Source organism: Amia ocellicauda, chromosome 7, assembly GCF_036373705.1.
Source record: "Amia ocellicauda isolate fAmiCal2 chromosome 7, fAmiCal2.hap1, whole genome shotgun sequence".
Lineage (NCBI taxonomy): Eukaryota > Metazoa > Chordata > Actinopteri > Amiiformes > Amiidae > Amia > Amia ocellicauda.
Genome location: NC_089856.1, coordinates 45759987 through 45777896, shown reverse-complemented (window position 1 = coordinate 45777896; position 17910 = coordinate 45759987). Strand labels below are relative to the sequence as shown.

Genomic DNA, 17910 nt, shown 5'->3' with positions numbered 1-17910 from the left:
TTTGAGAGATTCTCCGTTTGGGACAGAACACCAAGCCCAGACCGGAGCACACCCCAACACACTCCTCTAACCGCATCTTGCGCAACGTGCAGGATTGGACCCAGATGTCGGAGTAGGAGGCCGACACGGCACTATTCTAGGGAAACTCAATTCCACTTAATTCTGTTTGCGTTTGGCATGGGCTGTCTGTGTACAATGCGGAGAAGGAGCTATGCAGCTCAGAAGAGTAAAGCCACGCTTCTCCAAGATCAGGGTAAACAACGGCATTGTGTTCAGTTTGTTTGTTGTTTTGTTTTTGTAAACACTGTTTGTATATAAAGGGAGTTAAGCCCGAGTTCAGATTTCTAATTCGGTTCCGGTAAACAGTTTTTAAAGGCTGGTGCAATCTGACATTCTCCCATGGTCGCCCACTGTATTGTTTATTAAACTGTAAACTTGGCCACGGAGAGCCAGAGAATGAAAGATGAATATTTTGTGGGATACTGTGCAAACTCAAACTCCCGGCCAAACACTCTGACAGTTGACAGGAAAATCTTGTTGTTGTTTTTTTTTTCTCTTCACAAGCCAGCGTCCATTCCTAGGTCTTTCCACAGAGGACTGTTTGCACACCAAAATGACAGGCCATCTCTCTCTCTCTCTCTCTCAGGACATTTGGGCACATCGCTTGCATTCCAGCGCAAATCTCTGGGGCCGACTGTAGAATGAGGCAGGCGGGCCCCGAGGAACCGAAGGATCAGTTCATATCATAAGATGGGACGGTTTTTAATACCGAAAGGAATTTGCCTGGCATGCAGAGGTGAAGACAGATGCGAGCTTAGGGCGCCCACAAAGGGAGGAAAGTCATTCAGTCAGACATGTTCGTTGTGCAACCGTAGAAAAACAGCGAATTGGATATTAATATAAGATCACTGGGTTAAATACCACGCTTCATTACTGATCACTAGCACATTTTGTGCCAGGCTTTTGGTTTGTAACATATTGATTATCATTATGATTATTGTGGATGGTAAGAGATGCTGCAAAATCCTGTCTTCTCCTTTTCCTTCTCTGATCTGGGATGAAGGTCACGATGTCTTTAGATCTCAGAACTCGCAGGTGCTCTGATAAAAATCTCCCCCCAAGAAAGGCACATACTTTCTCTGACACCTGCATAGGGATTGAACTTGTTAAGACCTGGGTCAGCCTGCAATGAAAATAAATTGATTTAAGAAACGCCCGCACCCAGATCACCCAGGCCTGTGTCTCAGTCTGTCCTCCCTGTCTTGCACAGCAGGAGCACAATCCACTAGACGCCAGATATATGGCCTTAGGAAGGTATTTATAATAAGGATGATAATAATAACAATATTCTACAACTGGATACGCTGGTTCTATCAGGCTAATAATAATCATAATAATAATAAGGTAAGCATCTAGATAATAACTTCCCTTGCAACAATGGGATGGATTCTTGCCTCACAGATGACTTTATCCTTTCCGGAGGCTGAGCACAATAGACTGTTTGGCTGATTTAATGGAGCAACCCAGGTTTTCAGACAAAAATGCACGCTATAGCTTCTTCGAGTGGGGTTGTGTCAAGACAAACACTGCGGAGGAGATGCCACACCCCCGTTGCGGTGCCAGTTAATACACTGGAGGCAGTGTAGGAATCTGTATTTGCCAATTTGTTTTGTCTGAAACTGTGACAGACTCGTGCGTGACCTTGCTGTTGTAGACCTGGATTAAGCATGAGAACACGGTTGTTTTTAAGCCCCTGGTGTGAACGGCTTAAGTCAGATTTTTGAATCCCTTTCCTAGAAACACAACTTGAAGCAAATCAACCGTTCAATGCAGCTCTGACCGAAGAAAACCCTCATTGTGGCTTCCTTGTGTTGGCTGATTTGTAAGTTAACTTCCAAAAGTCCTTTCGCACTTACCACAAAGCTCCGATCAGCTTACATCTCTTCGCTTCACTTTCTTTCTCGTGTTTTTCTTACAATATGGACACTGGGAACTGCGTTTTAAAAGCCCAGCGCAGGCCACACGTGTTTCACCCTTGGCTTCCACTCAGATATGTCTTGTCTGTTGGTATTTGTGTTGGGTTGGTGCCTTGTGTGCTTTGGATCCTTGTTGTTTTCTTCGAGATCGTCCGAGTTGTGGCTCTGTAAGCTACAGGCTGGAGCTGCTAGTTTGTGTCAGGATGTTGTGTAAGTGTAGAAATGGATGGATTGGGCGGTGAAGGGAATTTCAGACCCCTGTTGAAGACACTGGCTTGAATCAAAACTCGATCCCTGGCCTTGGTCTCTGCAGTAAATACACCATCGCAGGATTTGAACGCAGTATCGTAATAACATCAGTATCCAAACCGTAATCACTTAACTCAGCCTGCTACTGGAGGCATGCTTTAAATAATCCTGGCTCAGTCTGGACAGGGCCTGGTGGTCAAATGAAAACAAAGGGCCTGGGTTGTAGGTTAGCCTTTTTCCCTGGGGGGGGGGGACTATTTTATCTGCTGGCATGGTAACCTTCTATTTGTAGGGGCTGAAGCCTAGGCTAGAACCCGCAGGCTGATGATGTTGTATATTATTATTATTTTAGTATTTATTTTTCTGCTTCTGGAGCTGGGGATCAATGTAATCCGGAGCAGCAGGAATGAGAAACGTTTGGTTCTTATCAGGGCAGTAGAAGCGTTGGGAATTTGTGTGATGCAGTGGCAGGGGATTGTAGACAGGGGGGCAGAGATCGTGTCTTATCCATGGGAGATTTTTTGTACCGGTCTGAGAAATGCACGCAAGAAACTGGTTAAATTCCAGCTGCATTGTTGGGTTGTGTTTGAATGTGTGAGCTCTGACCAACAGTGCGTCTCTTTCTTAGTTCACTGTGGTCACCGTCTCCAGACCTCGACAGACCCCAAGCTGACGTTTGTGTCTCTTTAAAGAGGCCTTTGGTCATCAGATCCTCTTGATGGCTTGTCCAGTGATGTAGTGGAGAGCTCCATCTCCAACCCTGGTGCACAGGACAGTCCCAGGCCCAGCAGGTTTCCTATGCCACTCCTATCCATATGAAAAGACTTGGAAACGTCCCATTCAGGTTACTCAAGCTTTGGCTAACTGCCGGCCTCTAGAATCCATTCAGAAATGCAAGGATACTTTATCAGTCCTCAAGGCCAAGAGTTGCCCTCATTCATAAGTGACTGGCGTTAACGCTTTAGTAATTGAGGATTTCCGAGGTATTTCCGTGACTTGTAAAACCTGTTAAACTGGATTCCAGAGCCCTCCTGTAGAGACCCTCGTATAGACGTTCCAGTCTATAACAGGGTTACATACCAAGTACAGTTTATACAAAAGCCCAGATTTGTATGCGTCTGTCTATACTTATCCAGTCTCTCCCCTGTACATTTTTTTATTCTTATTATTTTATTGAAGTCGTTGTTGGTGGAATCTTGAAACAGGTGTTGTTTTTTTATTTATTTTTTATCACGTTATCAAACAGGTGCCATGTAAACAGCAAACCATATCTTTGATTAAGGCACACAAAAATACTTAATCTCCTTCGGCTATGAATAGCATTGCCACGTGATGCTGCGAATGTGGATGACGTACTGGTGATTTCAGCTTTAAAAGGAGACGTGCTGTTGAAAATGAAGGTAACACTCTTTCTTACCAAAAGTAAAGGGGCAAGTTTTTATCCTAGTAGATTGTACAAGAGGTTGTGTGCTTTCTAGAACACAAGTCCATATTGTGTACAGTACTGAAGGCATGTTATAATGTTTTTCCCTATATATCGAGGGTTGAAAGAACTTTGTAGCCTCTGCTCAATAATATGGTCCTTGTTGATGTTCATACACAGGGACTTAAAGCATTCATGTCAAGGGCTTGTTAGAAAAAAATAAAATAAACTGGGCCATTTGTGCAATTTCATAATCTACAACCCCCTCCTAGTCTTATCAGCTGAAATCATTATTAGCGTGATTATTTTTGTATCAGATGGGATACCTCCAAAGAGAACGTTTTCAATTTCGTCACACATTTTTTTTTACTATGCAAACAATTACAAATATCTGGGGTAAAGACACGCACAAGATGTCTGATCTCCTCCTTGCTATTCACAGACTCACTGAAGGAATGAGAGAGGTTGCTGTTGAGTTCATCTGTGTGGGGCTACCCGGCCGCACTGCCAAAAGAGACGGTTCAATCATAGACGGCTTGGAATGAATTGTAAATAGTTTAGAACAGGAAGAAAAGCAAATCTGTTCTCCGGTATTTACAGTTCATTCATCCATTTCTTACAGGTCCACCTTATTTTGGGAAATGAAATGTGAGAAGCCTTCACAGTCCCCTTATGGAAGTACATTCTGATGAATTTACCGCAGGAATTGAGCACTTTTAACATGCTTTTACTATGGTTTTAGCATTTCTTTACTGTGTAAATATTTACCTCCAGTGCGATAAAGCACAGGGAAGGCATGTTGTAAAAGTGCACAAATCCTAAGGTAAATCTCTAGCACAGGCCAATCTCTAACCCTTTTCAACACGGCAGTGGGTACAGTCTTAAACTTGATTAAAATCTCAGCAGGAATTCCTATACCTTCTGTCTGTCTATTAATAGAAGTCCCAGCGTCATACTCTAGCATGCAGGTGCCTCACAGGTGAGTTAAACTATGTGTCCAGGTACTTCACCAAGACATAACAATAATAATAACGTAAAAAGGAAAGGTGAAAGAGCAGGAGGCAACGCTGGAATGATGTTGATCACACTGCGCCGCTCGCCTGTCGACCCGGTCGGGCGAGTTTGCGGCACAGGGAAGGGGTTTAATCTAGTGGATCTGTCAGGGGCTTAAAAGACACCGACTTTGAAAGTCTCCTCTTGTGTCTCCCACCCTTTAAAAAAAAAAAAAAAAAAAAAATCACAAATCGTGCAAATCTGTGCAACGCTTTGAAACGGAAGCAGCCGAAGCTCTAGCTCTTTGGGTTTGGCAAAGCTCAATTAAAAGCAGATTGCAAACGGAGATAAAATAATACTGAATTCACTTTCTTTAAGGCTTGTGTTGGTGTATGTCACAATCTGACCTGCTATCCTTAAGCATCAGTAAGAATTGAGGGACTTAAGCAGCCCAAAGAGCTCTCTTATCTGTGACAAAGCGCTAGATATCTCTGTCGCAAAGGCTAAGGCTTCAGCAAAGCTCCAGAAAGTGCAGAATCGTCGTGTAGGCAGTAGGCAAGGTTTGACTTTAACTCCGGGTCTTTGTGTGAACTAAGTCACTTATCCTGGAGAACTGTAATTTGAGAAAGAATGTTATTGAACTTCCGTAACTGCATTTAAAGCAGGACTCGATTCACGCAAGAGCCCGATACAGGTGTCTTAAAGCTCGGGGTTGATCCTTTAGCTAGGGCCACGAGAAGATACTGCTGTTTGAAAGGAAACAGGAAGGTGTAACTACAGCCGGTCCACAGAATACGAATACGACAACTTCCCAGGGATAGTAGAAGTTACATTACAGACTTGTAGATCGATAAGATTCGAGATTTACACATATTGAAAGGCAGGAGGAGAAAACACGATGGGAAAATGAATGAAATAGCTGAGATATAAGCAAATATATATAAGCCCCTGAAATAAAGACGTTCACTCAGCCGATGGATTGACTTTGATCTGAAAACATGCCGGGAAAGAGGGGGTGGGGGGCGCATTGGAAAAAAAGGTCTTTGCGGAGATAAGCAGTCCAGGAAATGGCGACCTGTCATGTGCCGGGCCGCTCTCAGCCGCGGTGCCTGTCAGATCGGTGTGTGAAGTTCAGCGCCGCTCTGACTCGGAGCAGAGGGAGGCTGTTGTTTCCTTAGACAGCGCTGCCGAAAGTTAAGGTTTAACGTGAGCCGGTGTGACAGGGATTTATATTAACACCGAAGATCTGGCAGCAATCTTAATCACGTTTGGTCTCTGAGCAAATAGTTGTCTAATCTCCTTGAAGGAGCGCACTTTCTCCAAGAGAGAGAGAGAGGGACTCCTGAAACGAGATGAACAGTATCAGAGCCAGTAACTCCATGGCATATCCTTTCGAGGATAAGACAGAAATTGACGCCAGAGGAATAGAGGAAGGTCTGTTTGTTCAGAAACTGCACTTCAGCCATGAATGAACATGGCTGTTGAGTAAAGGAGCCTCTGAATAATTATTGTTGTTGTTGTTGCTGCTTTACATGGCTCATACCATTGGTCAAATCCATTCTTGGTCAACCTTCATCAGGACAAATTAAAGAAGACACTTGCAGAAGACGCATCCTATATCGAATCACTGAAGTCATGTACAGCGGCTCGGCCCTTACTCAGCCCATTCACTGCAGTGCATTGTGGGTCTGCAGAAGACCTGAATAATAATTGTGTAGATGTTGAGATAGATAAGACACAGAAGTAACTTTTCCACTAAGATCTTCCACCGAGGCCTAACTTGATGTCCATTGGTAGCTTTGCAGTTATTCAGCATCCTACCCAGCTGATATGACCTATTATTATATTATCACCATGGCCAGTGCAACATTGAATCCCCTCAGTTGCTACGTTATCAAGAGATGGTCTTAAAGTTGAATATTTAGGGTGTGCCCCTGTTCACAAAAGCCTTGTGATCATCCTAGAAGATCAGCCCTCTAATCCCTCACCTCTAATCCCCCTTTCTCTCTCTCTGTCCGCAGGCCTCCACTGGCTTCCCGAGCCACCGCTACCATGGCCACGGCCGCACTCCTCCTCCTCCTGTGCTTCTGCGGCATCCACGGCCACCGCCAGTCTACTCCCAGAGTGCACCTCTCCTACAAAGGTAAGTGCTGTCTCGGCCGAGAACGGTTTCAGCCCAGTCCGGTCCGTTCAGGAGTGCTTCTGCGCAACACGTGTGCCAGAAATCCTGGCGCTCGCAGACCCTTCAGTGAAATGGTTAAAGAACGGAGTCTAACGGGGAGTCCTCTGTTTTTCTCTCCTCTGTGCCTGAAGGTTAAATTGACTCCTGTGGTCATGGTGGCCTTGTCGTTGCTGCCCTTATCTGTTGTAAATCTCCGAAGGCAAGGTCTCGGTGACAAGTTGTTTTGAAGCGTGTTATACCAAATTCCACGGTTCCCCTTCACAGGAAAACGCCTCTATTGGGCACACAGGCGCTGCTGCAAACCGCCGACTTCTGGCACAGCAGTAAAAGTCACAGGTTGTGTTAATGCTTGACTCTGCCCGGCTCTGCGCTTTTCTCCACCTGACTGTAGGTTTGAGCAATACAGGGTTGAGCCCGCCTTGTGTTAATTGCTCTCCTGCCACAGGCATGGGGGCAGAAGCTTTCCACAGACGCTGGGTTATTGGGTTTGGAGAAAATAAAAGGTGAATCATCGAAGAGGTATGATTTGAATTCAAATACCTGGTTATTACCTCAGAAGAGCCATTGCCTGAACTTAGGGATGAATAACGTGATACAAAACAAATACCAAAACGTTCAGACCCGTTGTGTAACGGCACCACAGATTTTTCCCAGGCCGGGAATAGAATCAGTCCATTTTCTTTTCTTTCTTTCTTTCTTTTGTGTGTGTGTGTGTGTGTGTGTGTGTGTGTGTGAGCATGCATGTGTTTATCAGCATGTCAATTATATGAGGCATGACACATGAAGTCCAATTGGTGTCAGTGGAAAAAGCCCAGGCAGGTTTGTTTTGTGTTTGTTTGTTGCTTTGTGTAATTATTTGTTGTGCCACACTGGCAGTTCTCTTAAAGCAGCGACTCATGCAGCCATCCATGCTAAAACACACGAAAGATGTTTCAGCAGTTTCTTCCCAAAGGAGAAGTGTATCCTGGGACTGTTTAACTGCTCTCTCCCATCAGCCACTGGCCTGTTGCTGTTCAGGACAGGGAGTCAATTTAATGTTATGAAGATTCAGTAGTAGAATGGATGTAATATAAGTATTGAACAATGTAATTTTGCAACTCATATCCATTTAAATCCAGAGATTAATTACACAGTATCAGAGAAATCTCGTTCCTCGGACCAGAGAAGGTAAAAAATCCAGCGGGACTTCTGCCTCAGAATAGGTATCAGAAATTATGCACACCTCAAAAAAGAATATCTGGAAGATATTTTATTTTATTTTATTTAGGACATTTTGTATAATTCAGATGGGAATAGGAACACCAATAATCCACCCGGACTCAACTGTCCCTGCCCAGAGGGATCTCATTTTGCTTCTGAGAACTTTGTTTTTTATTTTTTTAAACTTGCTTCTGTTTTTAGGCTCAGAGACCTATATACGTGTCCGCTGGTGTGATCCACATTCTGTGTGACAAAGGGAGACACACAGGCCGCGTTTCCCAAGGGGGGATTAACATACCCCGCATTTTGGTGGATTGCCAGAGAAAGAAAGAGAGAGACAGAGAGAGAGAAAGAGAGATTTGTGAAGTGAGCAGAGGGAAGGGGAGGGACTGCTTATTGTGAATGTCTTGCTCTTGACAAAAGGGGATTTGGATAGTCCTTTTGGTAAATCACCAAGTCAGGAAAAGGCCAGAGAGAGAGAGAGAGAGAAAGAGGGGCAGGGGGGAACAGGGCTATTGTGTACGTCTGTGACAGCGAAGCGAAGCCCTCTTCTGCGAAACGGGATAGGCCAAGTACATAAACGGAGTAAAAATACACCCCCAAGGCCTGGCTTTATTTACCTCGGCTCAGGGAAGCCCCCAGAAATATGCACCGGCCCTTTTCCAGCAACCTGCTCCAGTGCGGCCGCCAGCCATTCCTGAAACGTGGCGACCCCGGCCTCACCCCTCTGCCGTGCACCGCCACCCTGTGCTCTCTCGTCACCCCCCTTTAACGACTGCTCCTACAGTTACAATGAGGGCAATTAAGTGCGAGAAAGAGGGTCTATATAAAAAGAGCAGCAGAGGGGAGAGACCAAGCAGCCAGGAAAGGAAGCGCATTGAAATCTGAGCGCCATATTGGAGGGGGGGTTGGATCTGAGCATCGTCGGCTTATAAATGATATGAGACGCTGCGTGGGAAGTGCAGTCAGTGTCCAAGAAAAGGCTCAGACAGTCCAAGTCTTGATCTAACAAGTCTGGTTAGAGTTTAACGACTCTCTGAATCAACTGCTTTCCCCCATCAAGCCCAGTCTCTGAACTCCACTCGTCTCTTGACCACTTGCTCCACTCTCTCGCTCTCTCATTTTCACTCCCTCTCTCTCTCCCCCTCTCCTAATCTGTCCTCATCTGTCTCTTTTTCCCTTTACCTCCCTCACTCTCTCTCCCCTCACTCTTTTTCTCCCTCTCTCTCTGTATGCCTCTCTCTCCCTTTCCCTCCCTCCCTCTCTCTTTCTCACCCTCACTTTCTCTCTCTCTCTTTATCCCAGTCTCTTAGTTCTAACCACTAGCTCACATGCCTCCGTCTCTCTCTCTCCCTCTCTCTCTCTCTCTCTCTCTCTCTCTCTCTCTCTCTCTCTCTCTCTCTCTCTCTCTCTCTCTCTCTCTCTCTCTCTCTCTCTCTCTCTCTCTCATATTCCCAGTCCCTTGTGCTCCAATCACCATAAAGGACAGAGGCTCCCTCCTCTCCTCTGGGCCACGGAAAAAACAAAAGGCCATTCTGTTTTACCGGATTTGGATAAATTCCCAGTCCCCCCCCCACCCCCTTCCCCATCTCCCAGAATGACAGTGACGCTCTGCAGCCCGGTTTACAGCCGGACTGGGAACTTTTTCAAAAAAATGGCTCCCCTGTGGAAAAAAACCCATCACAGAAAGAGAAGAAAGAGAGAGCGAGTACGCAGGGTAGGGCCGTAGTGTCAGAGAATGGAAAAAAGCATGAATCACGATGGCTATTAAATGTGTGACGTCCAGTGAGAGAGAGACCCTCGCCCTATCCGTTCCAGTAACTCGCTGTTTCTGTGACTCCATGTGAGCGAAATTCCCACATTTAAAAAATTATAAATCAATCTTAAAAAGGTATTTCATTGAACTCATCCTTTCCTGCTGTTTTATTCACAGGAACTGCATGTCCTCCTAACCCTATCCTGTCTGTCTCGCTCTCGGCTCTTGCTTTAATATGCTTAGACCGGGGAAACTTGTGGTGGGTACCTTTGCACACTTTCCTTCACACCAAGAAAGCCAGGCAGTTTTAACAGACAGCTTCTCGTATCTGGAAAACATTTAATTCATATTGTTGTCCTTTTTTAAAGCTGTTAGGCTGACACTGTTACTCCAAAAGTTCATGTAGTACTGAAGTTACAGAGTGTTGAGTTATATCATCTATAGTGTACTAGAAATAGCAGTCTATCTCTTGAATACACAACCAAACTAGAAAGTACACAGTTATTAATCTCTGAGCCATCTCTGGGGAAGTTGTCAGTACATCAAATCCAACGGGATAAGACTCGATTGTGTACGGTATACGGCTCTGTTTGTTACACGTTACAGTTATGAAAAATGCCGTGTTCGCAATACTGTGGAAAACATACACGCACAGTTTTCCACAGTAGACGCTTATTAATGACTGGCTCCTTCCAGCGAGCTGAAAAGCAGATGTACAGGACATGTGTACAATTGCAAACACGGTTACAGAGAAATCCATCACAGTTGTTGTTTTTTTGCCAGTCGTCTCTACACTGTGTCAATCCCCGATCTCATTTTAACTCTTAGCAGCCCAGTGTGACGCACAGGGCTCACACAGAGGTCTGAGAGACTGCAATTACTCCCTGTTCTCAAGCCCATTAAACACATCGTGACACCTACGTCACCCTGGGATCCGAAGGGTTAACCTGGCTGTATTGAGACGAGCGATAAGCCTCCTCTGTCATTGTTTCCCAACGATGCTTTGTGATGCTAAGTGCTCTCTTAAGACGACAACCTATATTCAGAGGAGTGGACTATAGAGCTGGGCGGGAGAGTTGGCAAAGTAAACTCTGTGTTTCGATTGATCCCTTTGCCGAGCTGCCAAAGTATGCCGAGAGACGTGGCCTTCGGTCACACCAGACAGCGTTTTGGGGATCTGAACTCTGTAGACAATGGACTAAGAAGATTGCTTCTCTAAGGCCTGCGTGTTCCTTCACTTTTTAATTGCTGCCAGCTCAGCAAAACAGTGTCTAATCTGCAACTTTGCCAACAAAGAGGATGTTTGTTTTCTTTCTAACTGCAGGGCTGCACCAACTCCCTCTCTCTCCAGACCTCACCACACCTTCCCTCACCTGCCTTAATCACCCCAAACCTCACAGCCGCCCCCTCCAAGTGTCCCACCTGTAAGCACACGCCCACATGCCTGGCCTCTCTCTCTCTCTCTCTCACTCTCTCTCTCCCAGACTCTCGTTTCACCTTCACACAGCCATGCTAGGTGTAGCGATTCAGCAGTGATACACCGGTCATCCGTATCTGATTCCCCCCCCCATGCAGATATCCAATCCCCACTCGGCTGGCTGCTCTCCGTGCCCCCCATTGTCCCGAGACCAGCGAAATCAGGCTCCAACACACCCCGGGGCAAGCTATCCCGCCCCCCTGCCTGAATGCCCCATGCCTGTGCTTGTCCCAGCCCCAGTCTTGCGGTTAATGGGGCAATCTAGCAGCAAAGCAGCTTTCAGGACGGTCCCTGAGAGCTGGCAGCCACCCAGGGGCTTGGCAAGCGGCTGCAGATTCAAGACCCCGCTCGGGCTCTGTTCAAATATTTTCAGAAAACTCAAGTTCTGGGTTTGGAGGAGGAGGAGGAGGTTGGGGGGGGGCAGCTCACCCCTATTGAGACTTGTTCATTTGTTCGTGCTCTCTTAGTCGCATTCATCTTCGCCTAAGAGGGGATCAAAGCAATAAAAGGCCCTATTGAGGACTTTTTGTGTGTTTTTTTTTTGCTGTAAGACTCAGTCAGGGGCATAATACATTTCCTCAGCACTTAAGAGCTCAAATAAAAAGGGCAGTCGGGTCCGGACCCTTTTGTTCCCTCCCACCACAGTTTGTCAGAAAGGAGGATGCACCGATCTCATGCCAGAAGGAGATAATGGTTACAGGCAAGGCCACCGCCTTCTGCCCTCCTTGCCCCTTTGCTTTCCAGTCACAGGATCTTCTGTCTCGTTCCCTGAGCTTCACCTGCACACCTGGGTACCCCCTCTTTGTGTAAAGAAATGCTTATTACTTTCTTATATTCTGTTGCTGTCATTGTCCTATGTTTAAATCTGTCCCAAAACTGAAAGCCAGAGCAGAACGATGCGTTGATGCTCTGATACTCCGTCCTCAGTTGTTCGGGAGCCAAAGAAACGATCAGCTTTACCCAAAAGATGGTAAAGTAGGGTGAATTAATTGTTTCAGTTACTACAGTATTAATAGTTAAACAGTGCAGTGGGGAGTTTTTTGTTTTGTTAGTGCTCTTAGCAGTACATATGCCAGAAATGTACTTTTAAAATGTGTTTTTGTTGTCCCTAAACAGTGTTTTACTATCATGGGCCACTAAGGGCCTCAACAGCTGGCGAAACTCAGTCTTAGTATCGCTGCATTCAAATAAATCCCTCACATCTCCCCCTTCTGTAGGATCTGTGGCCTAAAATTCTCCCCACATCTCAATGTGACGAGGTCTTTAAACCTTGTGGAGTTAATGTGCCGGCTGTGGAAGTGCCTGAGTGATCATCCGTGTTCACGACCACTCTTGTTTCTGGAAGAGTGGTTTCATTTGCCTGGTTTTGCTCGTGACTTATGACATGACAAAGTTGGGGAAGTCTAATTCTGGCTCCCCATCACCTTGCCCTGCTGGGGTATGACATTTTCCCCGATGTGCTCTGACTGGACCACGGGGCCCAGGCTACATTCCTGTCTAAGGCTTTTACCGTTTGATCCGTTCAGGAATTCTGTTGCCTGTTTTTATCGTTTTGTTTTTTTTCCAATGCGGCTCTAGCCTGACGTGGACCTGTTGCTTCAAAGGTCACTGCTAAATCAGGAACTAATGGATAATAATAATCAGATCGCAACTCCAAGTTCCATTGCTGGAAGAAAAAGCAGAGCGGTTCCTATGTAAAAGCGTTGGCTTGGACTTAATGTTCCCATATGTTGAACCCACTCTAGATATTAAATTGACTCAAAAAGTGGAAATAATTCTCTCAGTTTCTTGTTTTTGACAGGGTATTTGCTAATGAGATGAGTATACCCCTGCTACCAACGACCAAACACACAAAGGTCCGCTGGCAGCAGTTGCTGGTTGTATTGGGGTCAAATTGTTTAACCTTTTCTTCCCTTCACCTCCCCACCTCCACTGTATTTGGATTAACTCGAATACTGCATGTGAAGGTGGGATATACGAAGATATCTGGACAATTCAGTATTTTTTTTATTTGCCACAACAGGCCCTGGACACCTTCCATCAGCACAAGAAAATTCAGAACAGACACAGTACAGGGCTTCTGACGGAAGTGGGTGTAGCTACATATCTGACTTCCTTGGAGTTCTGAAGGAAGTGGGTGTGGCTATATATCTGGCTTCCTCGTAGTTTCAAGGGCATGCAAACTTCAGCACCGGCCTTGCGGGCACAAACATGCTCCCGGGCACCACTCCGAGGGGCACTGGTCAGGAATACAATGGCAGGATGTGGTGCAGAGCAGTGCACCATGAAGTTGAAGGAGTCGTCTAATTGCTCTGTTTCATTGTTGACCTTGAAGTTGCTTTTGCGTGATTTTGAGCACCTGAAGGCAAATGCCCCTCCCTCGATTCAAAGACCATGGAGATGCTGTTCCTTAGATCAGTGCCGGGCGCGTGCAGTTGCCAACCGCATTGTGTGGCGTTGCTCATGTCGGGCACGTTTCCTTTCCTCCGTTGGTGCCATTATGTGCATCCTTAATGAAGAGATCAGAGACGCACAGGATGCTTACGGCTGCCCGGACATGGCCTCCTTTCGCCAACCACGATGGGTGGAACCACGATGAGGGAAAAGTACAAAACGTCCAGCCCTCTGGTTTGTGTTGCTTCCCAGAGATGGATTGTTCATTGTTAGCAACAGGAGCGCTTTTGTTCCAGTTGGCGCCTGAGAAGTAATTTGTGTGCGTGTGCGTGTTTGTGTGACTGCTTGCATGCTCAAAGCCTTCTTGCCTACTGTTTCTCAGCCCTAAATGTGAAGGGCAGTGTGGTCTGAAGGTTTTATGGTTTACTCTAGAAGTCAGGGGGGAGTCTGGTGGTCAGTCGGGCACCCGAGAGGGCGGTGTGAGCTATTCCTGAATTTTTCACAGTTCCACCCTTCTATGTATGACACAAGTCATTAATATTCATAGTAATGATGGAATTGTTAGTGAATGAGCTGGAAGCGGAATCCGGGGATAGTGTTTGGATGGGCTTCATCCAAGTCTCAAGTTCAGACAGTCATGATGTACTCTAGACCCAACCACATCTGAGCTAGTACAACATGTGGGATGGAGATGGGAGACTGACAAGAGGGAGGGAGAGAGGGAGGCAGTGGGGATTAATACACAGAGCTGGGGGACAGGAGGGAGAGGGAGAGGGAGAGGGAGAGAGAGAGAGAGAGAGAGAGACAGAGAGAGAGGGAGAGGGACTTTGGCTACTCATTTCTTTTGAAGTGCCGGAAGGTCCACTTTTGTCCTCCTTATAAAGCTTGGCTCTAGTTGCCACAGGATACAGGAAACAGCTCCTCTCCCATTTCCTGTTGTGCGTTTGCTTTCAGCTCCTCGGCAGCGCTCGGCTATTTTTGCTCCCAGGTTGACCGTCGGTTCCGCTTTTGTCTTTGCTCTGATTAATGCATCCTGTGCAATGGCTGAATTTGTTATTTGTTTATTAGGCTGAGGCCGTTATCCAAGTTGACTCACCTGTGACACACACACATGACAAGGCTGTTGTGGGAGAAACACCATTTCTACCGAACACATCACAACCCAACACTCTGACACCGAGCTACTAAACACAATATAGCCCGACTTTAAGACTGAACTAAACTCACTGAAGTGAACTCACTTTACCCCTTCATCTACTGTTTATTCTTTGAATTAATTTCCCCCCCTCTCTCCCTCTGTCCCTCTCTCTCTAACCAAGAAACCCCCTTCCTTCCTCTCACTAACCACGTATTAAAATAGTATCACTCGGTGAATTAGCATTGGAAAAGTCAGTGGAATTTTCTCTAATAAATCCTATTACAGCACACGTCTCCCTGGCAGCAAGGCCTGCGTGTCCGACTGGCAGCGCCTGGCAGCGAGAGCCATCGCAGTGGGTGCGTGGCTCCAGCCAGTTGGCGTCAAAGTCCAAATTCCACTTTGGCACATAATAACACCCCCCACCCCCCACCAGTGGCAAAACAAGTGCTGTGAAATAGAGTCCCATGCAGACTCAAAGAAAAGGTTTTCAGCTCCAAGGCATCAGCTCCCGTCCTGATTCACCTTTTCCATCTGTCGCTCATTGAGTGTCAGGAGGAATATATCGCACCGCAATTAAAGAGTCCTTTATATAGTTGAGGGCTTTTCTGTAATTTCGTTTTCTTATGACTTTTATTAGAGCATCAGCTGAGCTGATGATGAGGAGAACAGACTATATTTCGATCCTAAAAGTTCCCGGTTCTCCAGTACAACTTCATGATCTCTAGAAATTGTGCAGATATTTTTTATTTTTTTTTATTTTATTTTACTGTCCCCTCCACAACCTGGCTTGGCAATCTATTTTCCATGCCTCTAGTTTTCCGGCACAGTCCACTCTTAGCTAAGTTTCCATTCCTGGCCGAGCCTTAATCGGTAATACTAATACAAGCTGAAACGTGGCCTGAGAGTGCAAGTTGGAGAGGACAGTTCGTGCGTGCATGTGTGTGTGCATGCGTGTGTGTTTGTCCTTATCTTCTGCTACAGGGTTGAATTGTTGATCCACAACCCAGAGATTCTGGAAAAATAAACAAACACTCATTATGGTGACTGGGGAAATGACACGTTGGCAATTGGAGCCAGTGCCATGACTAGATCTCCTAATACTCTGACTAATTTCTCTGCCGCCTGAATTAAACCGCCTGCCTACAAACTACAAACACTTCAGTCTCTGAGAGGATTTTATTTTTTTCCAATTCTGTTCCCGATCTCCAGTTTTCTCTGGATCCAGTTGCTCGTTTGGATGGTTTCAGGATCTCATCACAACATGCCAGTTAGGAGCTTGGCATGGCTAATTCCCCAAGCTAGCATGTTCAAATCAGCACAGGATTACAAATCTGTTTGGCGCCACAGATCTTTAGGCTGTTAAAACCCCGAATTGTCCTTGTCCTTTCCTGGCCAGAATTTACCCCAGCACTAGTTTTCTGCCCCATCCTTTCCTCTCCTTTTCTGTGCGCCCTTTGGCACTTTGGAGTGTTAGCCCCCCATTACCACGACGGCTGTTGGAGCACCAGTCCCGTTGCAGAAGTTTCTGGGAGAAGCTGGGGCCTGGATTGGATTGGCAACAATCCCCGTTTCCCTTTGAACCTCAGCGCGGTGCATATTTCACACCTTTTTGTATATGATAGCCCAGAACCAGCTAATTAAATCACTGGAGAGAGGATAGACCACTGGAGATAGAGAGAGGCAGCGTCGTTTCCACAAGACACTAATGCCAATCGTCATGTACAAGACTACGTCAGAGCCCCTGAATAGCAGTTCAGTCCCCCCTGCGCCCGGCATTCCATCCATTGACAGTAGTCTAGGCGCTGCTTTTGCTTGTCATTAATGCCACAGCCCCCCCACATTAACAGTGACTTGTGGGATGTGTTGTTGTTGTCCAGTGTTCTCCGTGAAACTAAAACACACAAGTGTCCGCTTCCCCTGCCCCCGTGTTGGTGCTAACTCCATTTTGTACTTGCTGTTGATATCTGTTTCCATTCCAAGTCCAGTTGTCATCGGTTCATACTGGCCATTTTTTTTTTTTTTTTTTTTTTTTAACCTATCCTACTAAAGGGGAACCTTAACACTCCTTCTTGAATGAGGCAAGAGCATCATGTGCATTTGTGAGTTTTTTTCCCACCTGCTTTTTAATCTGAGGTCGAGATCACAGCGACTTGCGACAGTTTAGCAGTTGCATTAAACGGCTGTGAAGGGCAGAGGTTTGTCCACCCATTCTGGCGTGGCTGGGGAGGTAGGTGTCATATTGACCTTTCGAACAGCAGGTGCATCCCATAAAAGCAACCCCGCTGCCCGCTCTCCTCTGTGACCAGACACAGACATGGCTGCCGGGAGAGAGACGGAGAAAGAGCGAGACCGAGAGACCGAGAGGGAGAGGGGGGTGGTGGATTTTCAGGATAAACCCTCTTGGATTGGGATGAGACAACCCCCGAGAATAGCACCTCCGTTCTCGGGAGGCTTTCCGTGACTCTTCCCTCCCTACCCCCCGCGCGGAATTCCAGGGATTTTCTCCGGATCATCTGGGGCAGCTGGGGAGAGACAGACAGACTGTCACAAATCGCCACCTACTTAGAGACAGAGCCCGGGCAGACCCAAATGTGCCAGGAGTAGGCTATTACCAATCTCTGCAAAGGTTGCCTAATGTTTGAGCTGCCAGCTTCTCAACGTGACCTCTGTACCTGTCTTCAGTAGAGATCAGAGTTGTTGAAGCACGTCTGTGAATGCATCAAATCGCTGGTGTCGCTGGAAATGATCAATCAAGCCGCAATCTTTTAAAAATATTTATTTTGCTCCCACATTGCCTTTCCAACTTCAGATTAATTAAACCACAGTCAGTGCTGGTTTTGCTAAATCAAGATCACTGTAACTGTGGTTACAAGTGAAACAATGCAGGAGAAACACAAGCAGTCAGTCTTGCTCATTTGAAGTTTGCCTTGAAAAGACGCTGTTTAAGGACCAATAGGATGGTGGGGAGTGAAGCAGCTTTGGGAGCAATGAGCTCTTCTGTCTGTCTGTGTGCGGAGCGAACGTCGGAGGCTGTCATTCTAGTTGTTTTGCCGGCACAAGAGATATTTCCATTAGTGTGGCAGTGAGTTGTGTGCATCAGTTGCCCTTCATCCAAAACTTGG

The 17910-nt window shown here is 46.3% G+C and overlaps 1 protein-coding gene across 2 annotated transcripts in view; it reads left to right on the top strand.

Moving 5' to 3' along the window:
* Positions 1-17910, top strand: part of sema3gb (sema domain, immunoglobulin domain (Ig), short basic domain, secreted, (semaphorin) 3Gb) — a 46247-nt gene that overhangs the window by 15612 nt on the left and 12725 nt on the right. For both annotated transcript variants that reach the window (XM_066709901.1, XM_066709902.1), the window contains exon 2: positions 6663-6784. In XM_066709901.1, coding sequence (XP_066565998.1) covers positions 6694-6784 — 91 coding nt within the window. In that variant the 5' untranslated portion in view covers positions 6663-6693. The remainder of the gene's footprint in view (positions 1-6662; positions 6785-17910) is intronic.